Source organism: Jaculus jaculus, chromosome 4 (assembly GCF_020740685.1).
Source record: "Jaculus jaculus isolate mJacJac1 chromosome 4, mJacJac1.mat.Y.cur, whole genome shotgun sequence".
Classification (NCBI taxonomy): Eukaryota; Metazoa; Chordata; class Mammalia; order Rodentia; family Dipodidae; genus Jaculus; species Jaculus jaculus.
Window position 1 is genome coordinate 73,438,204 of NC_059105.1, and position 19,686 is coordinate 73,457,889.

At 40.0% G+C, this 19,686-nt stretch overlaps 1 protein-coding gene across 1 annotated transcript in view; it reads left to right on the forward strand.

Annotated features, from left to right (window-relative positions):
- Positions 1 to 19,686, forward strand: part of Ttc21b (tetratricopeptide repeat domain 21B) — an 83,141-nt gene that overhangs the window by 17,740 nt on the left and 45,715 nt on the right. The window contains exons 10-15 of the mRNA XM_045147630.1: positions 556 to 653; positions 1,184 to 1,384; positions 7,493 to 7,622; positions 12,536 to 12,693; positions 16,309 to 16,533; positions 17,916 to 18,154. Of these exons, the coding sequence (XP_045003565.1) occupies positions 556 to 653; positions 1,184 to 1,384; positions 7,493 to 7,622; positions 12,536 to 12,693; positions 16,309 to 16,533; positions 17,916 to 18,154 (1,051 nt within the window). The remainder of the gene's footprint in view (positions 1 to 555; positions 654 to 1,183; positions 1,385 to 7,492; positions 7,623 to 12,535; positions 12,694 to 16,308; positions 16,534 to 17,915; positions 18,155 to 19,686) is intronic.

Genomic DNA, 19,686 nt, shown 5'->3' on the forward strand with positions numbered 1-19,686 from the left:
TGCTTTAAGTACCTGTCATAAAAGCAGGAAATATGTTTTTCATGTTTGCCAAAAATTAAACTGTTCTTCAGTGCACACAACAGAAAAAAGCATATTACCTTTAAAAATAACATTTTTACTTCAAAACTACAGATCTTTATGAGGTTGTTCCTATAAGTTAGAAATTCTGTAGTGAATGATTTTTAATAGTTCATGTCTACCTATTTACTTTCATTCTTTTAGTTTTTAAATGGTTTTATTAATCTAACAATGAAATAGTGTTACAGGGGAAATGCCTATGTTAGCTTTTTTGTTTGTTTGTTTGTTTGGTTTTTTTTTTTTTTTTTTTTGGTTTTTCGAGGTAGGGTCTCACTCTGGCTCAGGCTGACCTGGAATTCACTATGTAGTCTCAGGGTGGCCTCGAACTCTCGGCGATCCTCCTACCTCTGCTTCCCGAGTGCTGGGATTAAAGGCATGCGCCACCACGCCCGGCCTATGTTAGTTTTTTTATATCAGCTGAAGACTATGTGCTTGAGGTGGGGTGAGCCTATCTTATTTTGTCTTGTTGGGCTTCAGGACTTATCCGGTGCCAGCTAATGGAAGGGCAGTTACAAGACGCAGACCAGCAGCTAGAATTCTTCAGTGAGTTCCAGCAGTCCATGGGGAGATCTGCGGTACGTATTTTATCAGAGAGTAGATTGCAGCTGTTTGTAAAACACAATTTTTTATTATTATTATTTATTTATTTATTTGAGAGTGACAGACACAGAGAGAAAGACAGATAGAGGGAGAGAGAGAGAATGGGCGCGCCAGGGCTTCCAGCCTCTGCAAACGAACTCCAGACGCGTGCGCCCCCTTGTGCATCTGGCTAACGTGGGACCTGGGGAACTGAGCCTCGAACTGGGGTCCTTAGGCTTCACAGGCAAGCGCTTAACCGCTAAGCCATCTCTCCAGCCCAAACAAAAAATTTTAAATCAAAGCTCTTTTGTAGTGGCTTGAAAGGGTCAGTGTATACCAACGTTAGCATGAAGTGACATTTTTTACTTCGTTCCATACAAGTAAACTCTAAACATTTTCCTCTCAAGCATTGCTAAAGTTTGAGTAGTGGCATATAAACAGTGCATCATATGACTTTTCTGTCTGGACGAAAGTACGCACAGTTGTAATCAAATGGACTAACCTTTGAAAACTACTTATTTTTTAGGAATTAATGTATTTGCAAGCAGTTCTTGCTATGAAGAAAAACAGACAACAAGAAGAAATTATAAACTTGTTAAATGATATTGTGGACACTCATTTTTCACATTTGGAAGATTTACCTCTTGGCATAGAGTATTTTGAGAAGCTAAATCCTGATTTCTTGCTAGAAGTTATCACAGAGTATCTGAATATCTGTCCAATTCAAGTAAGCCATTCTGGTACTTATGTTCAAGATGCATTTCTGTATTATAAAATAGGAGTAAGTTATCCTTGATACGTTAGACTGTGTCAGCACCTGTGTAACTATGTTAGCTGAAATCACCTTAAGTCAAAATGCTTATATGATGATTGCTACCAAATAATGTAAGTATTGCTTTGTAAATACTATTTTATAACTTTTATTCTTTATTTATTTACTTATTACCTGAGTGAAAGAAGGAGAAAGAGAAAGAAATACATAGATAGAAAAAGAGAGAGAATGGACCCGCCAGGGCCTCTAAGCCACTACACACGAACTCTAGACACATGTACTACCTTGTGCATCTGGCTTACGTAGATACTGGGGAATTGAACCTGGGTCCTTAGGCTTCACAAACAAGTGCCTTAACCACTAAACCATCTCTCCGAGCCGTCTTCTTTTTTTTCTTCGCACATGCATGTGCAGTGTGCGTGTGTTTGTGCATGTAGGTACACATGTATGAGTAGGTGTACATGCATGTGGGTATGTGGATGCCAGAAGTTGACGTGTCTTCCTCAATCTCATTCTACCTTATTAAGACAGGATACTCACTGAGCCCAGAGTTTCACAGTTTTGTCTAGACGACCTAACCTTGAACCCCATGCATTCCATTTCTGCCTCCCCAGCTCTGGGATTGGATTTCAGGCACATACTACCAGATCCAACATTTTACATGGGTTATGTGAGCCTACACTCAGGTTCTCACACTTGTTCAACAATCACTTGACCACTGAGCCATCTTCCAACCCGATTTATAATTTTTAAAATCCTGAGTTTAGGAGAAATATTAAAAGGTATCTAATTCTCATGCTGGCTATATATTTAACTCTTATCTGTAACACCACCAAGTGCCATGGAACTTCTGAGTAAATTCAAAACTGGATTTCATTTGTAGAACTGATTAAACTGCATTTCCTGTGTTAAGTCAAACTTTGCTTTGAGGTATAAAAGGGCCACTGACTAGACCCCCTCTGCTCTTGAAGGGTCATTTGCATTTCTAAAATAGATCTTTAGTTTTTTTGGAAATAGAATTTTCATGTTTCCCCTCCAGATTTACAGATTTTCAACCTGTGTTTTATAGCACTGGGGATTAAACTCACGGTCTTGGGTACACTATGAAAGTGTTCTGTTGTGTTCCACATCTATTTATTTTATTTTTTTATTGTGTGTGTGTGTTGCATGCATACATCCATGGTTTGCTTATGGAGGTCAGAGGACAACCTTGACTATGGATCCTCATCTTGTTTGACTGCATATACCAGGTTCGGTGGCCTCTAAGCTTCTGTGATTCCCCTGTCTCCTATGGTTAGCTAGGAAGACAAAAACAAACACTGGCACCACTGCCTCTGTCTTTATGTGGTTTTTAGGGATCCAAACTCAGGTTGTCAGGCATGACCCACAAGTGCTTTACCCACTGAGGTGTTCCCACAGCCACACAGTGTATGTTCATGACATAGTTTTAGTATCCCTGGTTGTGAATATGAGAATTTCTGTGTTTAGTGCTCTCTCTCTCTCTCTCTGTGTGTGTGTGTGTGTGTGTGTGTGTGTGTGTATGTGTGTGTGTGTGTATACATCTGTGTTTGTGTGGCAGGACTAGAGGCCAGAGAATGATACCAGGGTATTCTTTAGTCACTCTCCACTTTATTTTCTGAGGCAGACCTAGCTCACCAACTGGCCTAATCTAGCCAGCCAGTTTACCAGGGGGTTTCCTGCCTCCATCTCCTGAGCATTGGGATCACAGCGGACTGTCACAGCACTTCTGTAGGTTCTGAGTCCTCACGCGTGCAAAGCAAGCACTTTATCATCTGAGTCATCTCCCTAACACCAGCTGAATATCTTTTATGGAAGCTTATAATTCCAAATACAGATTTGAGCTGCAGGAACTAAAGCAGACCCTTTTTTCCAGTTTTTTGGGTGTCCATCTATGGTTATTTGAATGAATATGTATGAATCCATTCATTTCCTTTTTTTGATCTCTTCTGCATTAACAGGTAATGGTTTGGGTTGGAGGATTGGCTTAGTGGTTAAGGCACTTGGTGGCAAAGCCAAAGGACCCAGGTTTGATTCACCAATCACCACATAAAGTCAGATGCACAAAGTGGCGAATGGGTCAGGAATTCATTTACAGTGTCTGGAAGCCTTGGTGTCCCCATTCTCTCTATCTGCCTTTCTCTCTCTCTCTCTCGTTCTCTTTCTATCTCAAATAAATAAACAAAATATTTAAAAACAAACAAAAACAGGTAACAAATGGTCATGGTCTGCTCTATATACCTCTAGATTCAACCTTCAGACCTGGTATTTGACATTTTATCTCATGCTGTTCATCTTGCAATCCCAGATTATCATATTCCTTTTGGAATTTGTCATCTACTCTGCATGGACACTTTTTGTCAGCTGTGATCTGCTTTATTTAGATCTGGGGCAATTATGATGGTCTTACTGAGAGTTAACAAGTTTTGAGTACAGCTGATAGTGCGAATCCTGTGAAGCACCACCAGAGTTCTTTCCACATGGATAGGGATCCATTAATCAGGTCTTTATTGTGACCAACAGAAAGCAGATACACATGCGTTCATTGTGGTCAGCTCACATTTTATACAGGCTTTGCAGAACAGGCTATCCAAGACTTCATTGCATAAAATTAAGGCTGTTAGCATTCTCCCTGATCTATAGCCCTAGACACTTATTAACAGTGGAAATAAGGAAAATGACCTTTCCTTAAGGAACGCTGCTTTTTGTTTTTTAAACATGTCATTTTCCAGGATTTTATAACTTTTTTAAACAGACAGAACAGGATCAAGATGATGAAAATCTTAGGTTCAGGGAGTTTGGGTAGGCCTTCTTAAGACAGTAAGCTTGAAAGAGACATGAAAATACAATGGTGCAGATGTCCAAAGGGACACAGGACACAGGAGGAGCACTCATAGGAGCACATCATCTATCACCCAGGAGGCCAGAACAGGTCAGGCCTTGGCTGCCATTGCGGTTTGTCCGGCTTCAGTCCTGAGCTCTGTGAGGAGTCTCCAGAAGACTGTCAGTGTGATCAATCAGTGTTTTAAAACAATATTTCAAAGGATTTCTCCAGCCGCTGAGCCAAGAATAAACTTTAGGTGGACAAAGAAATTGTGTGTAACTGGATGTCTGCGTCCCTAGTCCAGCTGCCTATCCTCCTTTTCCTGTAATACAATTTATATCAGCACTTTATAACGTAGTCAGTATTTACAGTGCTGTTCTCATGGGCACATGTCAGGAAGGGAGATTATCTATAGCTCTGTTCCTAGTTCATTATTTCTTTTATATACACTTTTCTTTCTCATTTTTATTTTTACTTGTTTATTGAGAGAGAAAAAGAAGCAGATATATATATAGAAAGACAATGGGTGTGCCAGGACCTGCAGCCACTACAAATAAACTCCAGACTCATGTGCCACCATGTACATCTGGCTCATGTGGGTTTTGGGGAGTCTAAATTAGGTCCTTAGGCTTCACAGGCAAGTGCTCTAACCACTAAGCCATCTCTCCAGCCCACATATGATTTTCTTTCAGTCTTTTTAAAAAATATTTTATGGGCTGGAGAGATGACTTAGTGGTTAGGGCACTTGCCTGCAAAGCCTAAGGACCCCGGTTCAAGGCTCGATTCCCCAGGACCCACGTTACCCAGATGCACAAGGGGGTGCACACATCTGGAGTTCGTCTGCAGTGGCTGGAGGCCCTGGCATGCCTATTCTCTCTCTGTGTGTATCTGCCTCTTTCTCTCTCTGTCTGTCACTTTCAAATAAATAAAAATAATAAACAAAAAAATTAAAAATATTTTATTATTTATTTGACAGAGAAAGAGGGAGAGAGAGAGACAGAGAGAATGGGCATGCTATGGCCTCCAGCCACTGCAAATGAACTCCAGACGTGTGCACCCCCTTGTGCATCTCACTAACGTGGGTCCTCAGGAATCAAACCTGGGTCCTTTGGCTTTGCAGACAAATGCCTTAACTGCTAAGCCATCCCTGCAGCCCTTCCTTCAGTTTGTAACTGCACCAGTATAATCTTAATGCTTGTCTATGAACGTGATTTTAATTTTTGATTGAATATACACATACATTATAATAAAAATGATAGCTGCTTTTAGCCAGGTGAAGTGGCTTACATCTATAATTCCAGCTCTTAGGCAGCAGAAGCAGGAGGGTCATGAGTTTGAGGACAGCCTGAACTGGCCTCTTTGTAAGACCCTGTCTCAAACACAACCAAGTACATTAAAAAAAGTTGTTTCCTGTTAATTCTTATGTGGTAAAGGACGTTTTCAGATGCTCACCATCATTTATAGTTTCACCACCTTTCTGGTAAATATGCAACATATTTTTAAAATTTATTTTATTTCTATTTCTGTTTCAAAAAAGTATAAAATTTTGATCTTTAAAATACATAAAGATCCTTAGCTGTCAAAGAAATAACACTAAAAACAGAAAGAAAGGAAGAAAGAAAGAAAGCACTAACAAACTACTATGCAATATGTGCTTTTAAATTTTTTAAGTGAGGAAATTTAAGGCATTAGTAGCCATGTTTTGAATATCTTCTTGTGCACGTTTTTTTCTGTATCTCAGCATAGGTGAGAAAGTGCCACTTTGATGCCAGTAATAGTGACTCACTACAGGAGTGGTTTCCTGTAAGACCACAAAGTCCAGTTCAGCATTTGTTCCTGAAGTGAAAGGGGTAGGAGGGTCCTTGCCAGGTAAAGGAAAGAACATGGGTCATGCAAGGAAGGAGAGTGAATGTGTGTTTCTTGAAGCCTCATGTCACATTTCTAAGGCAAAGTTGGGTTGGTAGATTGACGTAACAATAAGAAAACTGAAAAGTGGGGCTGCTTGCAAAACCTGCCATCCCTGCTTCAATTCTCCAGTACGTACATGAAGCCAGATGCATAGAGGGGCACATGTGTTTGGAGTTTGTTTGCAGTGACTGGAGGCCTTGCCTCTCTTGTTCTCTTTCATTCTTCCTCATGTTCTCTCTCTCCTCACAAATAAATGAATTTAAAAAAAAAAAAAACCTGAACAGACATGTTTTAGAGATGTTTCAGTTGTCATATTCACTATAAATAAGAAAAAAAAGTGTCTTTGAGACATATAACGTGTGAGGCATAGTAGGAAATGTGAAGGTATAAGACATTTACTACGGTATATATGTGTATTTTACCTTCTGATTTCTACTAGTAAAGACGAAAACCTTATTTCTTAAAAACTTTCCAGGAATAATGACACTCCCCTGTAATCCTAATACTTCTAGGAGAATCAGGAGTTCAAGGTCATCCTTGGCTACATAGCAAATTTGAGGCCAGCCTGGACCATGAAACCATGTCTCATAAACAAATAACAACAACAGCAAATGCACTCAAGTTGATTTCATAGTCCTTTGAAGATAGTGAAAGTAATTAAGTTGAATAAATCACAGGGCAGTTCTAGAATTTGAATGGTTATTGCTTGATTCTATGGCTTCAAGGAAAAAAACTATCTCAGCTCTGTTTCCTTTAAGCAGTGTAGTGTTTGATAAAATTTTGAATAAAAATCTTTTCATATGCTATCAAAATATTATATAGCTATTTCAAAGTTATTTAACTGAACAAAAGTCATTCTCTCTCCTTATGTGTGTGTGTGTATGAGATGATTTAGTATTAGTCAGTTAAAGCAAAGGTGATCTGAAAGGAAATGGGAGAACACAGAAAAATATTTGGGGGCTGGAGAGATGGCTTAGCAGTTAAGGCACTTGACTGTGAAGCTTAAGGACTCATGTTCTAGTCTCCAGATCCCATGTAAGCCAGATGTACAAGTGAGACAAGCGCAAAGTCACAGGTGCCCACTAGGTGGCGCAAGTGTCTGGCATTTGATTTCAGTGGCTGAGACCCTGGTGCACCAATTCACTCTATCTCTTTTTTGCTCAGTGTCTCGCTTTCTCTTTTCTCTTGCTCACTCTAAAGAAAAGAAAGAAGAATATTTGAGTTTTCTGGTCACATTAAAATTAATGTGTGTTTTCTTTTGGCTGAATACTAGTATGCACTTACTAAGTCATATTCTGGTTTGTTTTGCTTAGCCTACAGATCCTGGGCAGCCTCTTTCTCCAGTTCTCAGATGCTGTACATCAGTCCTAGAGACTATCATAAGAACTGTCCCTGGTCTTCAGAAAGCTGTCTTCCTGATGGCTAAAGTGAAGTATTTGTCAGGTAAAGTACCCCTGACAAGCCCAGATAACTCTGGGTTTGGTTCTGGTGTTAATCTTGACAAGTATAAGTAGATTGGCTCTTCCCTGTTTATGGAGAATTGTCATATAAAATGCAGTTTGTGTATGAATTCCTAAGTGACTAACTTTCATCCGGAATAAAAATGAAAAATTTGCTAGTTATAAAAGATAACTCTAACCATCTCTAGTTTAAAACAAAAAAAATAAGTAAATAAAGCCCATCACACATACTGGGATCTAATGATGAGAATTTCCAGTTTTAGTTCATAGTTCTTTTTTTAACATTTTATTTAGTTATTTGTAAGGAGAGAATATGGGTACACCAAGGCCTCTGGCTATTGCAAATGAATTCCAGATGCATGCATTACTTTGTGCATCTGGTGTTACATGGGTACTAGGGAATCAAACCCGGGTCATCAGGCTTTGCAGGCAAGCACCTTAACCACTAAGTCATTTCTCCAGCCAGTAGTTCATAGTTCTTACTTATATGATCACATGCAATCTTTACCACATTTTAGGCTCTTATGAAATTGATTTTTATTTAGTTTCTATGATTAGTTTTCTGTTACCTGTTGAAGAGTATAATGCTGGTTGTATACTTAGCTTTTTGGCACAAATGTCTGACTTCAGACATAAAATCAGACCATTGAGCTCTGCATCCAGCAGAATGCAGTGCAGAATAAATTTTAAAGTTGTTTTAGTGGTTCTGCTGTAGTATATGTCTTTTGTATAGTATGATATATGCAAAGCAATTTCTGTAAAAGTATGTATTCCTAACATATTGCTGAGAAGAGGGGACAGAGTAGTGTCCAGCACTGAAACATCTCATGCCCTCAAAGGCTCAGGGCCCATTGCAGAAGAGGTGGTGGAAAGAATGTAAGAGCCAAAGGAAGGGTATCACTCCTTACTGTCTGGACAGAAATTGGTTTTGATATCCAAGACCTCACAGGGCCTAGCAATACCTACTCAAGACCCTCATAATAGGAGAAAAAGCTGATGACATCATATTCAAAGAGACTAATGGACAGAGGGAGGGGATATGATGGAGAGCAGAGTTATGAAGGGGAATGCAGTGGAAGGGTGGGAAATACTGTGGTTTGTTGTCTGTAAGTATAGAAGTTGTCAATAATATAGATAGATAGATAGATAGATAGATAGATAGATAGATAGATAGATAGATAGATATGAAAGCTGGGCATGGTGGCACACACCTTTAATCCCAGCACTCAGGAGGCAGAGACAGGTGGATAACCATGAGTTGGACGTCACCCTGAGATTACCCAGTGAATTCCAGGTCAGCCTGAGCTAGAGTAAGACCCTACCTCGAAAAAACAAAAGCAAATGAACAAACAAGTGTGTTTGTGTGTGTGTGTGTGTGTGTGTGTGTGTGTGTGTGTATTCCTTTCATTGGAATTGAAAATATCAAAGCTATTCTTATAAATACCTACTTATTATATACAGTGGTACTGTTAAGGCGTTGCTTTTATTTTAACTGTTTCAAAAAGAATGAATGCATGAAAAATGCTAATAAAAATTTAAAAAAAGAATGAATGAATGAAAGGAAAGGAAAGGAAAGGAAAGGAAAGGAAAGGAAAGGAAAGGAAAGGAAAGGAAAGGAAAGGAAAGAGGGAGGGAGGGAGGGAGGGAGGGAGGAAGGAAGGAAGGAAGAAAGATAGGCAGGCAGGCATGGTGGAACATGCCTTTAATGCCAGCACTCGGGAGGCAGAGGTAGGAGGATTGCCATGAGATCAAGGCCACCCTAAGACTACATAGTAAATTCCAGATCAGCCTGGGCTAGAGCAAAATCCTTCCACCAAAAAAAAAAAAAAAAAAAAAAAAAATTAAAGCATATATAATCTTAAAAGCTTGTTTTATCTCTAAAATACTCTAGAGTCTGAATTACAGTATTCTTGCTAAGTAGCTAATTGCAGTGATTTCTGACACCAGTTGCTTGGACAAGGGCGTAGTCTGTGTAAGACTACCTTCACTGCAAACACCAGTCCAAAACCGAGAGGTTGTCCGTGCCCCATGCACTTCCGCTAACAAATTTGGGATTTTTGACAATACCCTCTGACTTAAAGCTCAGGAAATCACTGTACTTATGATTATAGTTTCACTATAGCAGTGCACTACTCACCTGAACCAAAAGAAACAAAAGAAAAAGATGAGTCCAAGATGTAAAGCATATATTGTTTTCTCCCAGGGAATCAGAACTCATTGCCTTCTAAAGTCAAAAAGCAGAACAAGGGGCTGTAGGGATGGCTCAGCAGTTAAGGTGCTTGTCATCAAAGCCTAATGGCCCAGGGTGGATTACCTGTACCCATGTAAAGCCAGATGCACAAAGTGGTACATGCATCTGGAATTCATTTGCAGTTGCTAGAGGCCCTGCTGTGCCCTTTCTCTTTATCTCCCTCCCTCCCTTTCTTTCTTCTTTCTCTCTTTCTCGGTCTGCAAATAAGTAGATTTTTAGGAAAAAAGAAAATATGTGACACTTGTAGAGTAATCCCACAGAGGAAAAGTTACTATGGTTTGGTGCCCAGAGCTTTCATTGAGATTTCAGGAAGTATGGATTAGGTCACTGGGCACATGTGCAAACTCATCCATCATTCAACCCCTATCCTCTCCACACATCCTGGTTGACATCATTTGGCTCAAAGCCTGAACTTACTAACCACATAGTTGGTCTTCTAGGCATGGCCAACTTCCATTCTGAAACATATCCTTGTAGTCTGTAAGGTTCACCCTTGAGTGGGACCATTGATGACTTTTCCCCCCAGCAGCCTACATAAGACTTCCTGCCTGGCACTATGAAAAGCAGCCAGCAGGGAGGAAAGTTCTAGCTCTGTTCCACCTTGATTTCTTTTTGTCTTGCAACTAAAGGGTAAAGGTGTCTTTAGGACTTACTGTCAGTTCTAGTGGTCAATCAAAAGTGGTGACAATAGTCTCTCTTGGCGTAATATTTTCTAGTTCCATCTATTTTCCTACAAATTTCATAATTTTTATTTACAACTAAATAAAACCCATATTTTCATGGTCCATTTATTAGTTGATGGTCATCTAGGCTTATTTCATTTCCTGACCGTTGTGAAAAGAGCAGAGATAGCCATGGATGAGCAAGTATCTCTGTAATAGTATGTAGTCTTTTCACTACATGCCAGGAGTGGGGTAACTGGGTCCTGTGGTCTTCCGGTATTCAGTAGCTGTATCTCCCCACCCCATGAGTCTCATCCAAGTCATCCACATGGGCTGCATTTTCTTTAGCTTATTTGCAAACTCTTAATGCATTTTGGTGATTTTTCTCCCTGATAGACTCTTCTAATTATCTCTTTAATCCTTCTGTTTCTTCAAAGAGCTTAACTTGTCAACCTGGATAACAACTAAGAAACATCCTCCAAACATTAGAAATTCATTGAGAAATAATGAAGAGCATTGCTGTGCAGGATATCTATGCTTCAATAGACTAAGAGTACACTGGAATCTTGCAGAGGCGAAAAGAGTACAGTCCATTTGTTTTGAAGCAAACAGAACCTCGATTATAGGGGCTCTTGCAGGAGTATACATCAGTTTAATAGTAAAAACGGTATGTCAGGCAAATGCACCTCCAGCTAGCTGTACTGTGATTTATATAGTAAGCTGCAATTTGTTGACATTTCTTTCAGTAGTTCCTGTCATGAGGCAAACCGCATATGAGGACCCATCAGAACGAGAGTTTATAATAGCTTATATCATCAGCACTGTACCTCTTTAGCTTTTAACGTTTTTATTATTGTTACTATATATTTTGGGGGTGGTTAGGGATTGACATATGCAACTCCATTTTGATTTTGACAACTCTGACACATTTTGATTTCTTATACTTAGCCTTTTTATTCCTTTCTGCCTGTATATTTCTAAGCATTAAATTCCTCTACGATAATAAAGACTCCAAAGCTATTAATTATGCTTGGTGGATAAATTTTGGCACTGTGATTAGTAAGTTACTGTGCTGTCAGCCACGTATGTGCCCATTAATCCTCTGTCTCTGGGGCCCAGGGGGAAATCTGTCTCAGTGGATTATTATAGATAAGCTGAGCCCTTGGGAACTAGGGAGTTCTGACCTAACATATTACTTTTCCTATTTTAACAGTAGGAAAGGTTGAGGTATAGTTGAACAGAAAATACTTCGGAATCTCTTCTTTGCCCATTCTAGCAATGTTAAGTGAGGAGGGTCTAATTGTACCTACTTAATGGAAATACCCCTGGAGAACTATATGGGTTACATCCCAGAAAACTCTAGGACATAGAGCCTAAACTCATTGCTCTCTGCAGAGTCTGTTTCATCTGACAGCCCAAGATAACATCACCACTTGTCACATTAAGCTTCATCACTGCTTTGTATTTAAGACACTCAGATAAGCAGCAGATGCCTTCAAAACTCTGATATTTCAGTCTGTATTTAAAGTCATTCTAAATACTTAACTGATACTTTGGAATTTGTGGGATGTGTCCTACTGGTTCTTCCTGTTATTTTTCACATAGTAGCATAGTTTTCAGATAGGAATGATTATTAAGCTATGTCCTTTCTTTAGTGGGACAGTTCTAGCTATATAAATGTCTATTTCTCATAACCTATTTTAATGGGATAATAAATAAAACATTTTTGAGGAGGACAATCAAGGTGCTTTCTCAGGCCTGTCAGTTCCACTGGTGATTGACTCTCCTCCTTTCCCTGGTTGTGGTCCTGCGCTGGCCTGTCGTACATGTCTGCTCTTTGGGGGGCAGGAAGCTTAGCTTGTAGAGCAGGCATGAAGACATGACCTGAGCCGAGGACTGTATGCACTCTTCTCCCGCCTCCCACTCAGGGGCTCTCGGGTCTCCCTTCCCACGGGAAGTGTAACGGGTTGTTTCCCTCGCCAGGTGACATCGAAGCAGCACATAGCACCCTGCAGCGCTGCCTGGAGCGCAGCCCCTCGTGCGCAGATGCTCACCTCCTCATGGCCCAGGTTTACTTGTTTCAGGAGAAGGTCAAGTTGTGTTCTCAGTCGCTTGAGCTTTGTCTGAGCTATAATTTTAATGTAAGTATTCCACATTTCAATGAGCCTTTAGTGAATTTTTTGTTCAATTATTTTATACTTTTAGCTGTAATATTTTCCAACTAAATATTTTTGTCTGCACTGTCTTGTTGATTTTTTTTTTTAAATGGAAAGAATTTGGAACTCACAAGCAATAGGAGAAAAAGTAAAAGTGGCTTTGGTGTACTTTAAAAAAAAAAAAAAAAAGTACTGTATGATCTATTCCTGCCCCAAGAAAGAAAGAAAGAAGAGAGAAGGAAGTAAAGAAAAGAAAAGAAATCTAATTTGCTGGAGTAGGTAGTCCATGCCTGTAGTTCTAGCAGCTGGCGAGGCTTGCCACTCGAGGCCAGTCTGAGCAGCAAAAGTTTATATGACTCTCATAAGGGAAGTTGATATGTTCTTTACACTTATCTCTGAGCCTCAGTTTTCTTTTCCATGGAATGGTGCTCCTATTGTAATAGTTTATGGAATAGTACTCCTTTTGTAATGAGAGTTAAATACAGTACCAAAATCTATATGCAATGATTTTAAACCTTAGAGAACTATGCCAAACATTTAAGTACATTTTGTACATTTTTTAATACTTTTCTACATGCACACAATGCGTTTTTACCACTTTTTTATACCCTTCCCTTTTCCACTAAAACCCTTCTTTCTATTTAATTCCCATCCTTCTTTCCTGCCTTTTTCTCTTCTTGGACCCAGTGATTTCAATTAGGTTTGCTCACATGATAGTGGGACAGGGAGAGTATTTGCTGGAAAATGGACAACTCTTCAGTGGCTCCACCACAGGATTGGCAATCAACAGTTGATCGTGGTCCCTTGGAAGTGGGTGGGGGAAAGAGTTCCCTCCTCCATCTGTGATGGAAAACTAACAGCTCAGACCTATAGGAGAGTGCACTGCACCCACTGTGAATTCACAAGGGTAATAGCCATGTTGTATCCAGAAGACAGCAGTCTTCAGTTCCCCTCCTACTCTTAAACATTCTTCCTGTCTCCTCTTCCTCATGGTTTGCTTAGCATTAGTAAATGTGGTTTAGATGTCATGTTGAAGGCTGAGCACACACTTGTCACTTATTCTTGGTAATTTTGCCAGCTACACATCTGTGTGTTAACTATTGCTGTTTTCTGTGTTTGAGGCTGCAAGCAGTGCCAACCTATGGGGATAAATAGATATTCCGAAGGCAGTTTGACATGCTGCTTGTTTAGTGTGACTTCTGCAGCAGGTTCCTTCATAGGGTCCAAGTCCTGACCACAAATTTTTAGCCAGATTTATAGGACCAGACATTATTTCCCTCCTGTGGAGCCTGCCTCAGATGCAACTAGAGAGGAGCTGGTTACTTCATTAGCTCTTTGGCCATATTTGCACATCTTGCCTTGGAGTTCCATTATGAAGTACCCAGGGTCCACTGCTATTTAGCATTGTTGATAACTTTTCTCCCCGGTGGCTAGTATAGCACCTTCTGGCACAAAGAAGATATCTGGCAAGGAGGAAGCTTTCAGCTCAGTTTCAGTGGGGTTTCTTTATGCCCTGCAAGCAAAGCACATGATGTCTTCAGCAATAGGAACTTTGCATCTAGTTTTTATGGCCAGCCAAGAGCAATGGCAATAACCAATTGTTTTAGGAACCTTTGTAGTCTCCCAACACATCACTCAGAGGTTTCTTATCCCTGGCACTGGAATTTTTAAGTAATGCCCTATGGCTTCTGAAAGCAGCTTTATCCGTGTAGGGGACCTTAGTTTAAGTATATGTATTAAACTGGCTTGCTAAGCAGTCAGTTTCCACATGGCTCATTCATATGTCTTTAGTTCTGATTCCTCTCTGAACACCCCCTTCTCTCCCTCGTCCCTCCCACCTCCTCCTGCTTAATCCTTTCTCTCCCACTGTTACCCCCCAACACACACGCTCTTATGTCCCATAATTCTACTATCCTCCCACCCCACTCCTCTCCGTGGCCCCTTCCTAGCTCCCTAGGCCAAGTATATTTATGGATAGTTGGTAAATGTTAGTATCCCTTTTCTTCTTGAACTGAGTTATTTTTCTTTCATGTTTTGTATGGGGGGGGGGGTGTAAATGCATGTGTTTATAACATGTGGGAGCCAGAGGTTGATGTCAGATGTCTTCCTCAGTCACTCTCCATCTTATTTATTGAGACAGTGTTTCTCACTGAACCCACAGCTCACAGATTTGACTAGTTAAAGTAGCCAGTTTGCCCCAGGGGTCTACCTCTCTCCACCTCCTGAGCACCAGGATCACAGTTCAGCACACCTGACATTTTTGTGGTTGCTGGGGATTCAAACCGAGGCCCTCATGCTTATGTGTCAGGTGCTTTACCCACAAAGCTGTCTCTCCAACCCCTTAAAAAAAAAAGAAAAGAAAACCTTTTTTTTGTAGCTAAGTCTCACATTCTATCCCAGGCTGCCTAGAACTCATTATGTAGCCCAATTGCCCAAGAACTTGTGGTAGTCCTCCTTTCCCATCCTCCCAAGCACTGAGATTGCAGGCATGAGTTTCCACATGCAGGTTGAACTTCGGTTTTTCATAACTTCTTTTTTTTCATTATCAGAGACTGCATAATCATTTTGGAAAGTATGCTATAGCTTGAGGCTTTGCACTCTTCTTTCTATCCAGTATATTTTTCTCTGAACATTGGGAAGACTCATGTTCAGGCCCTTCCTGGACTATGTAAGAGTCCTATAAGGATGCCACAGAGCCCTGAAAAAAATACCAAAGAGTCCTTGTTTGGTACCTCAGTCCTGCAAGGGTGCAACAGCGTCCTTCAGGGCCTCCTCAGAGTCCTCCTCACCTCCGACTGCTGCTTCACCTCATGCCAATGGGCAAACCTTGAAGGGAGTGGAGAATTCCAGTACCTAGGAGCCTGGCAGGCACTGTCCCTGCTTTTTCTCAAGGCTGGAGATGCACCATCATCTGGTGCTCGGCCCACCCCTGTGAGTCGGTCACCGGGAGAAGAGTAAGGCTACAGTATCCACGCGAGCTCCCAGGTGCAGTGGCTTCTCTGGTGGAGGACGATAGGCTCCCTCCTCCTCAGGTGGCTTCCACTGCATCCTGTTCCAAGGCGTCTCCTTTCCAGTGGCTTCTCTTAATTCATTCATTGTGTTATGTTTTCTGTGCATACTGTTTACAGCTGAAATAAGAGTGGAAGATTACTGTGGGAGAAATACTGTCAAAACCAGTGTTTGATGAAAGTACTTGAAATGTTTAGTGCTATCAGTACAGTACAAAGGAAAAGGGAAAACCTTTTCTAAAAGATCTACAAACTGTATGACTACTGGGAGTTTCTCATGCAAGCATTCCTTTACTGAAAATTCAAATAGTGTGTTAGAATGTACTTGCTAGTCTTGCCAGCTTATTTACATTTTCTCTTCTGACAGTAAAAACAGTATTAACGTCTCTGACATTCAGGAGCATGCTGGGTGGTGGCAGCTCCCCTGAACGTAATATAGCATGATTAGGAAGTGGATACGAAGACAGAAACAGACTTTATTCAGACAACCACACATTAATTATTCTCGATCATCCTATATTTTAATGTTGGGTGGGTTGTAATTGTGTTCTTATTGTTCATACTGCAAAGCAGTTTGACTACATGTTTTTAGGTAAGAGAATATCCTTTATATCACTTGATAAAAGCCCAATCACAGAAGAAAATGGGAGAAATAGCAGAAGCAATTAAAACTCTACATATGGCAATGAATTTGCCAGGAATGAGGAGAATTCAAGCTTCTTCAAAATCAAAACTCACAAAGACCGAGGTCGATACAAGCCATCGCTTGTCAATCTTTCTTGAGTTGGTGGAGGTTCACTGCTTAAATGGAGAACAGGTAAGTTGGCTCACATCAGAACTTTGGGGTGTGTGTGTGTGTGTGTGTGTGTGTGTGTGTGTGTGTATGTGTGTGTGTGTGTCTACATACATACATATACAATTTCCTAGTAATGCATATAATGTATAATTTAATTTTCTACTAATATATGTAGAACATGAAAAAGCTAAAATTATTCCATTGGCCAAGTGATAAAGTTTAAGGAATTACTTTTTTCTTTATGCTGCAATAAAATATATGCTTTCTACAAGCCGCTGGAAATTAAGCAAAATTTTCTCTTGAATGACTTTAACTTTCAGTGTGTTTATTTTGACAACTAAGAAATGTAATTATATAGTTTATAATTGCATTTGGCTACCATGGAAGGTAACAACACAATACACTTTATAACCCTATGAATTCCTAAGATGGTTAACAAACATGTGCCCACCACCTGTGGATGTTTACACACAGATGCACAAATTTTATGGGGGTAAAATGAAAGTACTAACCTGAAATCTCAATAACTGAGAAAACAAAAAAGACTTAATAAATATAATTCTGATAAAGCATATCATTTTAAAAATATTTTAACAAACAAGCCAAGCATGGTGGCACATGCCTATAATTCCAGCACTTGGAAGGTTAAAATAGGAGATTCAGGAGTTTAAAACCAGCCTTGGCTCCATAGTTCAAGACCAGCCTGGGTTAGTGAGATCTTGTCTTGGGGGAAAAGTATACAGATGTATATCTCAGATGTAATTTTCCCATAGTTTAACGTTTCTAAAATCATAAAGTTTTACCTCTGAACTTTAGTTTAAAATAAATGCCATTTTAGATTCACTGAGGCACACAATCAAAACTGTAGTAAAAATATTCACCTGCAACCTAATGAAGATGTTCTGGCAAAGGGAATAAAGGAGGCTGCCACGTAACAACAGACTAGTGTTTGCAATGGGGAACTGTGACTCGCCTTCCAAACAAGGTGCAGTGAACATGCCCAAGAAGCTAGGCTGTCTGAATTCCCATTCTGTTTCTATTATTTTGGTCCTTTTAACTCTTTACGGCTTAGTCTTCTTACTGTGAGGTGGGGATGATGGTGATAACCATCTTAGAGGGGTGTTTCAGAAGGAAGTGGACTGATACAACGTGTGTACAAAGCAGAGGCTTGCTATTCTACAGTAGCAGTTGCTGAGGTCCTAGTTGTGAAAACACTTATCCAGTTAACAAATATTTAATACCTTCATCTGATTTTGGTCTCCAAATTTTTGGACTTTCCATAAAAATTTATTTTATGAACATTTATGTATACTACCATCTAATATTTGTTCAGTTTTGGTAAAAGATTCTCCTTTCTGTTATACATTATTATTTTGAAGCAACATTTTATTTTATCTTCACAGCATGAGGCAGCAAAGGTTTTACAAGATGCTATCCACGAATTTTCTGGAACATGTGAAGAACTACGTGTTACTATTGCTAATGCAGATCTGGCTCTGGCCCAAGGAGATACAGAGAGGGCTTTAAGTGTGCTTCGAAATGTTACAACAGCACAGCCTTATTTTATAGAGGCCAAAGAGAAGATGGCAGATATCTATTTGAAACACAGAAAAGAAAAAATGTTGTATATCACTTGCTACAGGTAAGTGGTTGCTTACATGACATATTTGCTTCCCAAAATGCCTTCTCAAATTTCTTTTTCCTTTCTCTTCACTTGTTTCCTAGCTACCTTACAGATCTTTCTCTTGATGTGACCTTTCTTCCCTGTCCTGCCCTTGACCATAAAGTCATTTACACTCCTTCAAACAGAGCGGTTGTTCTGCCTTCTCACGTCTCCTCTTTCACGATCCTGACTAACTGGGAAGAGAAAGCAAGAATCACCTAAACACTAATAACTTAAGAGCATTGTGTAAAGATCAACAGTAGATAGGTATATTTAATGTGCAACATATCTGTTATAGCAAAGAAAGGTATAGGTTAATATGCACCAAACTCTAGTCTGTGGGTTTATATTTTTTCCTTTGTGAAAAAGCAGAAGTGTTACAGTCTTGTCACAATGGCAGAAATTATCAGGACACACATACAGATTGCTGTTCAATATAAAAGTAAACATACAGACACATTCCACATGTGTTTGAGAATCAAATGTGGAAGAACTAATGCAATGTTTTCTCTTTGACATTATATAAAGACACCAACTCAAGAAGTTGTTCACAGACCTTACATCCTAAGTGATTCAGAGGATCAGCATCACCATGTACTGATAGGTACCCTAAAGTTCCTACATGATGCTTCCACACTATTTCTAAGAATTGATCCATATGACTTCTAATGGTCCGAATAGTTAATAACAAAGTTGGCGTCTGATGTGGTGACTCAGAGCCAAGGTAGGGGACTGATGTAGGTTTGAGGCCAGTCTGGGTTACATAAAGATTTTTCAGGCCAGTTGAGCTACACAACAAGCATCTTTCTTCAAAACAATAGTAATAATATTTTTTTTAATTTAATTTATTAGTTTTCTTTTCAGTAAATACAGGCAGTTTGGTACCATTATTTAGGCTCATCTGTGATCTACCCCCTCCCATTAGACCCTCCATGTTATTGAAAATGGGTCATGCATTGTGGAGTTAGCCCCCAGTTATTAGTATGATAAATGTCTCTGAAAATCATGACCCAACATGTAACTCTGACATTCTTTCCGCCCCCTCTTCCGCAAGATTTCCCTGAGCCATGTTGGGTTCATTTTTGGTCTGCTTCAGTGCTGAGGTGTTGGGGGCCTCTGAGGCTCTGGCTCTCTGATTTGGTAGGAGTTGATTTTTCTCTGCCTTGATCTCCTTCCCCTTTGTGCTGGTATCCAGTTCACAGGAAAACATCACCCTTGCTTATTTCGCCAGTTGTCCTTAGTTTCAGTTGGGCCCCTTTTGAGGTATGTTGGGGCAGCTCTCTTCTTAGGATCTGCATCTATCTGGAAAAGAGAAGCAGATTCTCCAACGGAGAGTAAGTTAGCACCCAGAAAATTGAGATAACACTTACTTTTTTGATAGACAGTTTGATAGGTGTAGGCCCTCTTATACCCCGTGATTGATGGTAGCTTGATATTATAGAGTGGGCTTGTGTTTGGGTATGGTTCTGACTTGTTTCCCAGCTCCAGCTAAGGGTCTAGTACCACTGAGT